Source organism: Xyrauchen texanus, chromosome 6 (assembly GCF_025860055.1).
Source record: "Xyrauchen texanus isolate HMW12.3.18 chromosome 6, RBS_HiC_50CHRs, whole genome shotgun sequence".
Lineage (NCBI taxonomy): Eukaryota > Metazoa > Chordata > Actinopteri > Cypriniformes > Catostomidae > Xyrauchen > Xyrauchen texanus.
In genome coordinates, this window is record NC_068281.1 from 49,979,525 (window position 1) to 49,994,076 (window position 14,552).

The 14,552-nt window shown below is 35.9% G+C and overlaps 2 protein-coding genes across 4 annotated transcripts; one reads left to right on the forward strand and one right to left on the reverse strand.

Annotated features, from left to right (window-relative positions):
* Positions 1–312: 312 nt before the first annotated feature.
* Positions 313–3,049, reverse strand: LOC127644846 (gastrula zinc finger protein XlCGF57.1-like). The gene is made up of 2 exons (XM_052128248.1): positions 2,598–3,049; positions 313–2,326 (listed from the first exon to the last, which is right to left on the reverse strand). Exons 1-2 carry the CDS (start codon positions 2,680–2,682, stop codon positions 1,194–1,196), a joined length of 1,218 nt encoding a protein of 405 aa, XP_051984208.1. The 5' UTR covers positions 2,683–3,049; the 3' UTR covers positions 313–1,193.
* A 5,721-nt stretch (positions 3,050–8,770) lies between these two features.
* LOC127644847 (gastrula zinc finger protein XlCGF8.2DB-like) lies at positions 8,771–13,846 on the forward strand. Of its 3 annotated transcripts, none has more exons than XM_052128251.1 (3): positions 8,771–9,174; positions 9,691–9,797; positions 11,891–13,846. In XM_052128251.1, exons 2-3 carry the CDS (start codon positions 9,743–9,745, stop codon positions 12,901–12,903), a joined length of 1,068 nt encoding a protein of 355 aa, XP_051984211.1. In that variant the 5' UTR covers positions 8,771–9,174; positions 9,691–9,742; the 3' UTR covers positions 12,904–13,846. The 3 variants fall into 3 exon arrangements, with proteins under 3 accessions (XP_051984211.1, XP_051984210.1, XP_051984212.1); XM_052128250.1 differs by having other exon boundaries at positions 8,771–8,883; XM_052128252.1 differs by lacking the exon at positions 9,691–9,797.
* Positions 13,847–14,552: the final 706 nt, after the last annotated feature.

Below are 14,552 nucleotides of genomic sequence, written 5' to 3' on the forward strand. Positions count from 1 at the left end.
TTGATACAAGAGTGCACTTTGTGTCGGAATCCTGATCACCCTGTTGAGGTTTATTTTGCGATAACAACCTGTCTAAAGTTATATTCAATATTTCAACTTTGTTGTCAAGACAACAAAAACCTGTAATCTTGGTAATGGATATAATTTTACACAGAAAAGGTTAATTAGCCTTTTTATCACACTAAAATCATATTAACATGTATGTTGTCTTCTTGTGGCTAGACTTTTGAAACCATGTTTATTTTAGTGTTTATGGATTGGCCCTATTCACTTCCACTGCATTTACATCAAGTGTCTTAATGTAACCACGATTTTTTCATAAACAAGGGACGAAGCTGAGAATTTTTTTGTGGTAATAAACATTATGCCACAAATGCTATTTATTGAGCTTAACTTGAACATTGAGCATTGAACATGGAATACTCTATTAAAAATTTTATATTTTCGGACTCTCAAAAGTGAAGAAATTGACATTATTGTTTTTATGTAAATCATTAAAGGTACATCTCTAAATTTAACATAATATGCACTTCAGATCTTTGTTTTGTCACACAAGATAACTAGCTTGATACCATATGACCCACATCTGTTCTATCAACCACTGCAAATGTGGGCTATTTAACAATTTACACATTGAGCCAAAATGAGAGCCCCATATTTCTGGGATATAAATACAGGTAATTATTATTATTTTTTTATATATGCCTTAATAAATATGAAAATACCAAAAGGAACATTTGTCCCAAAATAGAATCTAAAGGGATATTTTTGTAACACTTCTGGAGTTATGAGCTTTCCCATTTTGGAAAAACAACACCATTTTTGAATTCACATCATTAGCATAAAATCCAGTAAGGGGTGATTAAGTCAATTGATTTTAGTAATAAACCAACCAATCTCTGTGTAAAAATGGAATTAATGATACTGCACAAAAAATAATAATTACCTGTAGTTTTGCTCCAAATCATAAGCAAAACTGTCATTTTTACCCCCTTCCACAAAATAATGAATTACTCAGTAAATATAAATTGAAGTCAATTCATATTTTGGCTTTGACAATCATTTGCGTATTTTTCTTTAAAAAAAGTCTGAAATGGATATGTGTGGATACTAAATAGAATAACATCTTTGTTTACATTTCCAAGTTACTTTTTGGAACTAATTCTGTCCAAGCGATGTACTTCAAGGTGAACTCATTCTGACAACTTTGGGCAAGCCTTTTTTAAATGTTTTCCTAGATTACCATATCTGCTGAAAGTCTTCCCACATGACGGGCAGAGGTATGGCTTCTCTCCAGTATGCACTCTTTCATGTGCTTTCAGGCCTGATGACTGAGTGAAACTCTTTTCACAGTGTGAACACTTGTAAGGTTTCTCACCAGTATGGGTCCTTTGGTGCACTTTCAGTTCACCAGCTCTGGTAAAGGTGCTTCCACACTCAGTGCACACATGAGCTTTCACACCGATGTGTGTTTTCAAATGGTCTTTAAAACCGTGCAGCCATAAAAAACTCTTTCCACAAAAAGAACATGTGTAAGGCTTCTCACCTTCATGAATCCTCATGTGTGTCTTTAAGTGAACGGCCAAGAAAAACGTTTTATCACACTGATCGCATTTAAACGGCCTTTCTCCAGAGTGAGAGAGCAGATGAGTTTTTAGATTGCTCGCCTCTGAAAATCTCCTGCCACACTCAGAACATTGATGTAGTTTTTCACCAGAATGAGTTTTCATATGACATTTTAGGGTGCTCTGTTGTGCAAAACTCTTTCCACACAACATGCATGAAAAAGGTCTCTCTCCAGTGTGAATTTTTGCATGTTCCTTAAGAACTCCTTTTTGTTTGTAACTCTTTCCACACTGAGGACAGGTAAAAGGCCGATCTACCGAGTGAGTTTTAATGTGCCTCGTAAGTTCTGCTGAATTTGGGAAACTCTTTCCGCACTGAGAGCAGGTGAAAGGCCTTTCACCCGTGTGAGTTCTAATGTGCCTTTTAAGGCCTCCTGAATTTATGAAACTCTTCCCACAATGAGGGCAGGTAAACGGCTTCTCTCCAGTGTGAATTCTGAAGTGATCTTTAAGGCTTCCTTTACATGTGAAACTCTTTTCACACTGAGGGCACGTGTACGGCTTCTCTCCAGTGTGGATTTTCATGTGATCCATAAGGTGACCTATACGTGTGAAACTCTTTGCACATTGAGGGCAGGTGAAATTTTTGGGTTCGGTTCTTTTTTGTGAGCAATTCTTTTCAGTCTCTGGGCAGCTAGAAGATTTTTCTCCAGTTTTGACATCATCAGGTTCCAGATTTTTCTCTTTCACTTCCATCTGGTCTAAAATGAACAAATTAATTGGCCAAAAATCAAATCAAGTAGAACTGATTCAAGGTGGAACAAGAAATAATAGCAACCCCGATGTTTCTTTCAGAATAATAGGCTTGAATTTATTATGTTATATGTTACTGTTAATGGGATCTACTAGAGATAAGGTAAAGATCATTTATGGACTTCATATATGTGATTTAACAGTTCTTGTGATCTATTAACAACAAACTTGGTGAACTGCCTGATGCTTTGGTCATCTTAATGAAGAATGGGCACCAACCTCTCTGTTCCTGATTATCTTCATTTTTCAATATGCTTGGCTCTGAAAAACTCATGTCTTCACTCTCCTCTTTAAAAACCTCCATCTTTACAACAGTTCGTCAAGAAGATCACAGTTTCCCGTTTGTTTGATTTGGTCACGTTTAAGATGATGACCACAATCGATGGGAATAAAATAAAAGGCAAATCGATCTCTCTGGCCCTCAGATGTGGATGCGCTTTATTCGCACAAAAATAACATCATAAATGTTTACGATCAGACCAACTATCAGCACCTCACGGTAAGCAAAATTACACTCGCTGATCATCTAACTTCACATTACTAACGTAAAACTGGTTTCATAAATATTATCATGTTGTTGGGAAACATTTTAATGCATCTTAAACGCACCTTTGAATTTCAGTATCGTTTTATATTCGTGAAATGCCGAAGCGCTCAAATCACATCCCTTAATTTCCAGCTGAATAACAGCAGACCGCAAACCCGAGGCGCAGGACTTATGACGTCACTATCACACGTTGCTCTGTACATTTCCCATAGCGCAATGTTGAATTATTTTCAAACAATAATAACAAAGATTTTGAAATATTCAAAATTTTAATGAGAAGACATGAGTCACATAATTTGTCAATGATGATGTGACGCTCATTTTTGGTATATTTTATAATTGTATTAAAGTTATTAAACATATATAACAATACAATGAACTCAAATAAAATATTTAATACAACTCTACCAGGATGAATGAATGTTTTACATTTTTTAGTTCAAGTCATTTTGATATTTTTCTTAAATCAATACAATTTTAATAAAAATTTCTCATTAAAAACTAAAATTCTAGAAATGAAATGAAAACTTTTGTCCATCAAATCAAAGTCAGTGTATGGTCAAGCAGGGGCCTCAGCAAACTTCCAGGATAACTGGGAGTGTTTAGAACTGGGGGTCAGACAATAATATTTTTATGGCATAATCTACTATTTTTCATCAAACCGCACAATGAAGACTTTTTAGTTACAGTATAATTTTCTGTAAAAGCTCCTTTGAGATTATGTGTTGTGAAAAGTGCAAAAATGTATATGAAAATGACGACATGGTCGTCATTCTGGTTTCTGGTTCATCAGTAGATGGCAGTAATGCACTAGCTAAGTTGCGTTCTGCCATTAAAACTGAACTTGAAGAAGAAAAGATTTTCAACAAGTCTCTTACAATACAGAATCCGAAAAAATAGAATGAGCTTTATTGTCAAATGAATTTATTTTGGTGACAGAAGCTTCCAGTGCACAAACAATACAACTACAAGCCAGAGATAATAAAAAATAGTATAAAAAGAAAAAGTGAATAGAAAATATATGTATATATAGAAATACACAATAAGACTAATATATATATATATATATATATATATATATATATATATATATACACACAACAGTTAGAATCAGAATCAGAATGAGCTTTATTGCCAAGTATGCTTACACATACAAGGAATTTGTCTTGGTGACAGAAGCTTCCAGTGCACAACAATACAAAAACAGCAGCAAGACATAGATAAAAAAGAAGAATAAAAATAAATAATTATACATATAAGTACATACACTCAGACACACACCTTCATACATACCCACATACACACACGTAATGCAAATTTATTACAAATCCAGTAAATATAGAACAAAAATCCAGTATATTATGTACAGTGCAATGTATGTAATGTCAGAAGTGGATATTTTGGATAATATAAATAGACTTAACGGTGCATTGCACATAATTATTGCTCAATGGGGCAAATTTAACTGTTCATGTGATGGATAGCCTGAGGGAAAAAACTGTTCCTGTATCTGACGGTTCTGGTGCTCAGAGCTCTGAAGCGTCAGCCAGAAGGCAACAGTTCAAAAAGGTAGTGGGCTGGGTGAGTTAGTTCCAGTCCTCGAATCTGATTGGACGAGAGAGCACTGATGGTCTGACACCATCAGTACTCGGACACTTCACTGTGTGTGTATCACTCCACTTGTGTTCATGCTGTTCTAAACTAAAGTGTAAGAGTAGTGCATATATGTTAAGAGTTACTGTATATGTGTCTCTTACATGTATTTATTTATTTTTTTGACATTACATATGTTAGCCAGCAGAAGGTGGCAAAATATCATTTTTGTGTGTAATATGAGCAGTTGGTGACGAATCTGTCAGTCACTGTTTACATACAACAGCTCCCCGTGTTCGCTTACTACACTATAGCTTTAAACGGCTTTAAACTAACAACTTCAGCATTATGGCTCATCACAGCTGAGAGAAACAATAGACAGATTAATTACACAACTCATTACTTACTGTTGAAGTACTGAATGGCGGAGGACATTGCGGTTTCTATAGTGAAAGAATCTTTTACTGGCTATTGTGAAATAGGGAGAATTAACCCCGCTTGGGCGGCTATTTTTCCACTGAGACAGCATCCCTGCTTGGGTGTGGCTCTCTCTCTCTCTCCCTCACACACACACACACACACACACACTCACACTCACCCTTGTTGATCCAATAACTTGTTCGAAACTCACAAGCCATGATGCTATTTCTGAAGTTACATTTTTGAATTACTAACGGAGGCTTGGACACATCATTTGGTTTGAACCAGCAACGGCAGATTCTGATCCATCGTGTAAAAAAGTAGTTCCATGCACAAATGCGTTTTTATGACCGTACTCAGTTTTTCCTAATTTTTATACTTTTGTATATAAGCAATATCACACTCGCAATCATGCTATCTGGCCCTAAATCAGCACTGCTGTGATTATCTACGGCACTCGGCCTGTGGCCGAATCACAGCAGTGCTGATGTAGGGTCATATCGCACTCTTGCTTGTGTGATATTACATAAATATATATATATATATATATATATATATACACAGTATATATATATATATATATGTACAAATACAAATCTATTATATTCAGATGTTTAGTGTACAGTTCTTGAAGGGAGGGCAGGGGGCAACCAATAATCGGCTCAACAGTCCGAACTGTCCTTTGTAATTTTCTGATGTTCGATTTCGTAGCTGAACCAAACCAGAGAGTTAGTGCAGTGCAGAGGACAGACTCAATGACTGTTGAGTAGAACTGTATCAGCAGCACCTGGTTGAACTTCCTCAACTGGCAAAGGAAGTACAACCTCTGCTGGGCCTTTTTCACAATGTCAATATGGGTCTCCCACTTCAGGTACTGTGAGATGGTAGAGCCCAGGAACCTGAATGACTCAATTGCTGCCACAGTGCTGTTCAGAATGGTGAGCGGGGTCAATGTTGGGATGTTTCTCTTAAAGTCCACTAACCTCTCCACTGTTTTGAGCGTGTTCAGTTCCAGGTTGTTTTGAATGCACCAGACAGCCAGCTGTTCAGCCTCCCTTGTGTATGCAGACTCATCGTCATCCTGAATGAGGCAGATGGCAGTAGTGTCATCTGCAAACATCAGGAGCTTGACAGAGGTGTCCTTGGTGATGCAGTCATTTGTGTACAAGGAGAAGTGTCCCTGGGGGGCACCAGTGCTTATCATACAGGTGCTGGAAGTGAATTTCCCCAATCTCACTAACTGCTGCCTATCTGTCAGAAAGCTGGTGATCCACTGCCAAATAGAGGTGGGAACAGAGAGTTGGTTTAATTTAGTCAGGAGAATAGCTAGGATGATGGTGTTGAAAGCCGAACTGAAGTCCGCAAAAAGGATCCTTGCATATGCCCATGGTCTGTCCAGATGTTGCAGGATGTGATGCAATCCCAAGTTGACTGCATCATCCACAGACCTGTTTGCTCGATAAGCAAGTTTGGCCACCATTTACCTGCATTGTATGGGCAAACCAACATCATATTTACATTTAAATACTGTTTATTATTATTAATATTATTATATTTTCAGGGGAAGAAAGAAAGTCATATGAGTTTGAGACAACATAAGGGTGAGTAAATAAGAGAATTGAACTATTCCTTTAATAACCAGTAGGCCTACTGGGGTAAGGCAAAATAAAAGCATTTACTCACTGCTCTTGGCGCTTAGATAATAACAGAAAGTTGTCAGTGGTTTCAAAAATTGTTGTGCGTTTATGGGGTGGCCTGTATGAGTGTGAGACTCTTTAGAATAGTTGCTAACCCTGTTGTCTGGATTAATACTAGATGTATCACTTTATCAAGCTGCATAAACAGAAACAAAAGTTTCGCCAACTTTTGTTGCATCCCACAACACAGCACACTGAAAGCAAATATGATATGAAACAAATATGCCACATAAAACAGAGAAATAAATACTTTTATATATTCAATATTTGCTATGCATTTTATGATTTTAGAGAGTAAGGAAGGACTTTTATTATGATTCTCTGAACGTCAGCTCGTCATTTTTCAATGCAAGACCTGAAATAGGAAGATTAAAATACGCGGATGATGGAGCATTATGGAAGAGAGATAGAAATGTAAGTTAGGTGGAGGGAAAAATACATGAGGCTATGAATTAAGTAGGAAAGTGTTGGGGATTTAGATTTTCCGCCTCTAAAACACAGGTAATATGTTTTTCAAAAAATTCAAAAGCCTAAAGCCTAACTCCATTTTATGGAGTTTTGTGTTCCTTGCCACAGTCGCTTTCAGCTTGCTCACTTGGGTTATTAATACAATTACTATTTTATTACTTATTTTTAAACACGATAAACAATCGTATTTAATCTAATTACACAATGATGATTCATCGACATTATAGACATTAGTTTTATCGTCTGTTAATGCTGATCTTTTGTAAAGCTGCTTTGAAACGATGTGTTGTGAAAGGTGCTATACAAATAAAATTGACTTGACTTGACTTGACTAAAGTTAAATAAAAATGTAATTAGAGCAGGTATCAATGGTAAGATTTTTGGGAATGTGAATGGATTCAAAATTGACATTCAGTAGTCATATTCAGAAAATAGCTGACAAATGCAAGAAGGGTTTAAATATACTTAGATGTTTGGCTGGAACAGACTGTGGTGCTAGTCGACAATCACTTTGGAGAATTTAGTGCTCTAATCAGATCTACAATTGACTATGGTAGTTTTATATATAGCTCAGCACCACTGTCATGGAAGAAAAAGACTGACATAAGTCAGTGACAGGCATTACAAATATGTAGCGATGCATTTAGATCATCACCAGTAGTATAATTACAAGTGGAAATGGGGGAATTACCAGTAGAGTTTATAAGAATGCAATTAAGAATGGTATATTGGACTTCAGTAAAAGGATATGGAAACAGTCACCCAGTAAATAAAGTACTGGAGAAATGCTGGGAATATGAGTATTCAAAGTTGGAGAGCTATGGATGGATTGCTGATAAAGAAGCACAGTGAATTGGTATAATTGATGTGGGTGTTAGTCCAACAATAGCAATTCCTATTATACCACCTTGTTTTTTCCCAGTCGATCTCCAGTTGAAGAACATAATTATGGATAGAAATCGAAGCAGCTGGCAGTGATGCAATACTTTGAACAGAAATACATAATTTTTTGCTAATATATTTGCTAATGTATAATATATACATCAAAAGATCCAGATTCTGGGCGAACAGCTTCAGCAGTGGTCATTCCCCAGTTTAAATATTAAATAAATAAAAGGATAACAAGTCATTTATCTGTTTACACAACAGAAATGATTGCAGTTCTGTTGGCAATTCATTGGATGTAGGACACTCATCCATTAAATGTGGTGATCTGTTCAGATCGATTTGTGGTAATAGAAGGGAGGATTTGGTTGTATCACGTCTCAGAATAGCGCATACAGCACTTAATCAGTCTTTACATATCATAGGAAACATGATACAGGCTTGTGAAGCACATGTGGACTACCAGAGACATGTGAGCATGCTCAAAAATCAGATCAAATCATTAGGTATGAATGAATTGTCACTTCAGAATTTGCTAAGAAAGTCACCAGAAGTTAATAAGGTTTTTCTAGACTATTTAAAAGCAACCAATCTAATTAAAATAATTTAGTACAGAAATGTATTTATTTGATTTATTATTATTTTTCCTTAACATTGATGCTCCACAGTTCACACTCCATCTCAGTAGGTGGAGAAAATGCGCAATAAGTTTGTTTGCCAACCACCACAAAACCGAAAGAAGAAGAAGAAGCCCGCTCGTCGTTCGTATGCGGAAGTTCAGCTGAGGAAAGGTTTAGAGATTTTAAGCAATGGCGGCTCGGCATTTAGGTGAAAAGAACGATACAGATCCTTCAGAAGTGCTTTACAGTTTAAAAATGAAGTGCTCCAACAACACGTTAGTATTACTCAGATCTCGTTAGTAATGGGAAGTGAATATTATAATGCTGAATGCGAGGTGCTGATAGTTGTCTGATCGTGAGGGAGAGATTGATTTGGCCTTTTATTTTCTTTCTATTGATTATTATTTTCATCTTAAATGTGACGAAGACACGTTTCCAAACAAGCAGGAAGAACTCTCTGTGCTACTGAGAGCTACCAAAGTTGGAGTTTATTAAAGAGGAGATTAAAGATATGAGTGATTTAGAACTCTTCAGAATGGATAATGAAGATCCTGAGGCACAAAGAGGTTGGTTGCCATGCTTGTGACCGTTGCTGACGAACAGTGTAATAAGCTTCACTATATTTGTACAAAATCAGCCAATACACCTGGTGTACTTTCATGGTTTTAAAAGGGGTTGTGGCTGTTGTCAGCTGGCCAGGTTGGAAGACCACCAACGCATTTTGGGCTGATTTTCTGTGAAAATCTGTGAACTTTGCCTTTGTGACCCCCACACACATTAAAACAGCTACAACATTGAAACCGCCTGCCTACATATATACTATTTTTACGTATACGCATTTTATTAGTAGTAGTAGTAGCATTATTTCATTGTAGCCAGAGCTTTTACAATTGTTTCCTCGCATTGCCTAGTGAGGCAGAAAAAGTATATATAAAAATATTCAAGGGTCATTAAACTCATGTCATATCGTGTCTCACCTCTTAAATGTAGGCAATTGTTATGGGTACAACCAGAGCCATTTAGAGAGAGAGTTGCGACAACTCCATTGACTCCAATGGAAGGTTTTTTTTTTTTTTTTACAGCAATGGCGTCTCGTGGAGCCTCTCAATAGTTCCCGGAAGTAGCAGCAAACACATGCCGCGCCGTAGAGATGCAGCAGAACAAACCGTTTGCGACGCACTTTTAAAAGGTGAGACGTTTAAAGAATAATATTATCTTATTCTGTATATTATCAGTACATCTAAATAAAAATAACTTGTAAACCTTATAGTTGAGTATTACTCATTAAATTAGGAGATAAGGGATGTTATCGGATAACAGATTAGGCAAGGATTGGAGCTGGATAAAGTTAGTAACGAACACCCTATTAATTGTTAAAATCTGTTTTCTTGATTCAGTTTCATCCATCGTTTTTAAAAAAAAAAAAAAAAAAAGTAATATCGTAATATATTATTACAATTTAAAATAACTGTTTTCTATTTTAATGTATTTTAAAATGTAATTTACTCCTGTGATGCCAAGCTGAATTTTCAGCCTCATTACTTTTGAACGGCAGTTTATATACGAGTATGCTTAAGTTGTTTTAAAGCTGAATATATTGTGTATATGAATAGGTATTGTAAGAATTATACATTAGATATATAATATTTATAATACATAAATAATTATATTACTATATAGAATTGTAATCAATAAGCTTCATTTCACTAAATTTTACATTTACGTAACTGCTGCTAATAGTTAATAGTTCATTGACCCATTGTGCGGTGCGAGCTGGAAATCACCTGTCACCAGCCTGTCTCTACTATCTGAAAAGTCATAAATATGACATTAGTTACCATGAGATTAGTGAAAACAATGAACATGAGGTAACATAAAAAGGCAACAGAAACCCTAGCCTGAAATAAGTTGAGGCAAATAACGGTAAGCGAACACTAATCCTCAAATATTAGCTGATTTGATCTTTAAAAAAACAACATCGCTGTAACAACATACTCATGCTACATACATATGTCGGTGTGTTACATAAATATATAAAATAAATGCATTTATTGACTACTGATTACCAGAAATCGCAGTTCTGTCACTCTACTCTAACAGTTTGAAACGCCCGCCAAAGCACTTCCTGGAACTATCTGAAGTCTACGTGAATCACGTGACGATCAAGCATTTAGAACTTCCGTTGTCGCAACTCTCTCTCTATATGGCTCTGGGTACAACTTGCCCAGAGACTGCCTTTTAACATTGATATGTGTTGGATAAAATACGTCATGTTGAATATTCATTTTAACGTTTTAACAACGTTAAAGTACAGTAGCACAGTAAAATACATATTAATTTGATTCGCGTGTAACCATCTCTTTTTTTATATTGCTAAAGAAATGATTGAGACGGTTTATTATTGTAATTCAACTCAACACAAATTGTTTTATTATATATTTCTGCATATTATATTCATGTTTAATAAAAGTATATTTCATCCCTATCATTATTGCATTCTTATTATGTGCAGTGCCTCGTCCACTGAGGCTTTAGATTGTATTTTATAAAAAAAAAAAAAAATGTCTTCCTTTGAACTCGTATCAGCAATGATTCATCTCTTAAATTTGCGATATGTGCAGTACAGTACAAACATTAAGTTTTGGCAAAAAAAGCTTGAATACTCATATTAAAATATGTAAATAAGAGGTGTTGTTAATCATATAAATGTTTAAACGAATAACATAGTATCAAAATTAAAATAGCATGTTATGACTGGCTCTGCAGGTTAATATCTCCGAATGAATGTCCAGGTAACCTCAAACCATGAAATGAACCCGCATAGATGAGTAGTGCCAAAAAACAACTAAAATATTCCTTTGCAAGCTGCTTGCAATTTCAGGTTTTCAACAACAGATGTCACTAGAGAGCACAAAGTGCCATAGTGCAGCTTAAATATAATCAAGAAAATGGACTCGTAAGAACCCAATGGCAACTAAAGAATAATTTACCTTGCAATTTATGGATTCCATAGTGAAATGGCAAAGTTAAAGGAATAAAATAGTGTGTGACAGAGACATTGCCTTATAAAATCTGTCTAGGATAATCTAGGATAGCAGGCAGCTATTCACCAGATTTGCGTTATCACTGGAATGAGATGTTATATTATAGTTTCAAAGGGAACTTCAGCACATCATTTATCACTTTAAAATAGATACTTAGCCAAATGTTTTCTGCTTGAGTGTCACTACTTCTTTCACCTTTGTTGTACTTGAATTTAACTATTTACTTTGTTAATTTTAGACCTGATGGAAGTAAAAGAGGAAAACCAACTACTGAATGAAGTGGAGGAGAAAAACCAGGATGAGGAACCTCATAATTTCATTACATTCAATCCTGAAGAAAAAATGTCTAGTTGCTCGGAATCTGAAAAGAGTTTCTCACCAAAAAGTGTAGAACCCCAAAATTGCTTCATCTGCCCTCAGTGTGAAAAGATTTTCACATGTAAAAGAGACTTTAGGAGGCACATAAGTATTCATACTGAAGAGAGACATTTCACCTGCTCTCAGTGTGGAAAGAGTTTCAAAAATTCAAGAGACCTCAAGAGGCACATTGGAACTCACTCTGGAGAGAAGCCTTTTACCTGTCCTCAATGTGGAAAGAGTTTCACACAAAAAGAGGGCCTTCAGGAACACTCAAAAGTTCACACTGGAGAGAAGCTTTTTTCATGCATGTTGTGTGGAAAGAGTTTCACGCATCAAGGCAGCCTAAAAAGGCACATGAAAGTTCATTCTGGTGAGAAACTACATCAATGTTCTGAGTGTGGCAGGAGATTTTCAGAGGCGAGCAATCTAAAAACTCATCTGCTCTCTCACTCTGGAGAAAGGCCGTTTAAATGCGATCAGTGTGATAAAACGTTTTTCTTGGCCGTTCACTTAAAGACACACATGAGGATTCATGAAGGTGAGAAGCCTTACACATGTTCTTTTTGTGGAAAGAGTTTTTTGTGGCAGAATGGTTTTAAAGACCATTTGAAAACACACATCGGTGTGAAAGCTCATGTGTGCACTGAGTGTGGAAGCACCTTTACCAGAGCTGGTGAACTGAAAGTGCACCAAAGGACCCATACTGGTGAGAAACCTTACAAGTGTTCACACTGTGAAAAGAGTTTCACCGTTTCAGGAGCCCTGAAAGCACATGAAAGAGTGCATACTGGAGAGAAGCCATACCTCTGCCCGTCATGTGGGAAGACTTTCAGCAGATATGGTAATCTAGGAAAACATTTAAAAAAGGCTTGCCCAAAGTTGTCACAGTGAGCGAAGTTCACTTCTATCAAGATTATTTGTGATTAAATTGATCATTCAGTACTTAACATTCTAAACACACTGTCACCCAAATAATGGGATTTTAAGTGAATATAGAAATGTAATGAAATTCGCAGTTGTAGAGATTGACCGATAATCAGTTTGACCTGTTTAATGTGTTTACTATTGATTCAATGATGTGCACTCCCCCCAATGATGATGCATAAAATGATTTATGCATCATAACATATTGTATATGGATTTGTTTTAATCTGTAGTCTTTATGTTCGGTTTATAATCCATGAAGTTACATGCAAAAATGTGACAAAAAGACTTTTTGTCACATTTTTGCTTTAAACTTTTACTCTACACCAGTTTTGTGGAGTAACTTTCATTGTGAGAAAATCATTATTCCTGACTGACCATGAAAGAAAACTTTGCTTTTAGTATATTGATTTGTTTACTTAATCTGTATATTTTGGGACATGTTTGGATGAAAGGTTAAATGGATGGATGAATGAATGTATAGATAGATGTGTATTTTTGTTTGTTTGCATGTTACAAGGTGCCTTGTAACAGGGTTGAGAAAACCAAGAGATGATTTCAAGTGTTAGATACACTTCATACATATGCATGCATTAAAATATTTGGAAAACAATTGGGAGTATAAAATGTGGCAGTATATTTCACATAATTTAGGCCTAGTGTCTTAATTAGCAGCGTTACATCAGTACCCATATGTAACAAATGTGCTCCTTGTCTTCACATATAAGTTGTTAAAAAATAGTAACAATGTATGCAGGCTTTTGATATTTATTTTGTTGGTAGACTGATAATGGCTTTTCATGTGAAAATAATGTCATGTTTATTCTGGTCATTGTTTGTGCAGTAGAGCAAAAAGTGTTACAGCTGTTCTCAGTCTACCATGTGGTGTTTATTAAATCACAAGTTATGAAAACTGAACACTTTGTCAGCAAATGAATAATGTTTAGGTGTTGGCCATATTGCCTGTATGCATTGTTTGCAAGTCCAGCTTCTTAACTCTTAAAACGTCACCCATTTTTTTGTCAAGTGAATAGTTAATTAATTTGATGTTTTTTATTTCAGCACAGAGCATCAGAGTATGCCAAAATATTTATTTATATTTTTTAACTCAAGTAAGCATACATTATATGCCGATTTATTTTGTCTGCATGGCAGACACTCTGTTTATATGGTCCTCCTTAGCCACTGATCAGCTGTGGATAATTATGCTGTCTCCAATGGTGTCTTGTGGGAGTGTTTACTGTTTTCCAAGGTGACGCTTGCCAGTAACAGAGGCACACCAAACTTAGCCTTAACAAATGCCTAACCGATAGTGTCCACAAAGAAAATGAGAAATGCTAAACAATCAGAACAACAAAAGCATCATGTTAAACTATCAATAACAATTGAGAAAGAGATAGGAATAGTGAAAGCTGTATCCTGTCTCAGTAACAGAAGAATAATGATCAAATGCAAGGACGAGAAGCAGAAACAAAAGATTGTTAAATTGAAAACACTTGCTGGAGGAAAGGTAGTATGCACAGAAATAGGCAATAAAACTAGAGGGGTCATTTCAGGAGTACCTCAATGGCACAGTCATTTCTGCTAGAAGATTTCAGACGTGGAGAGACAATATA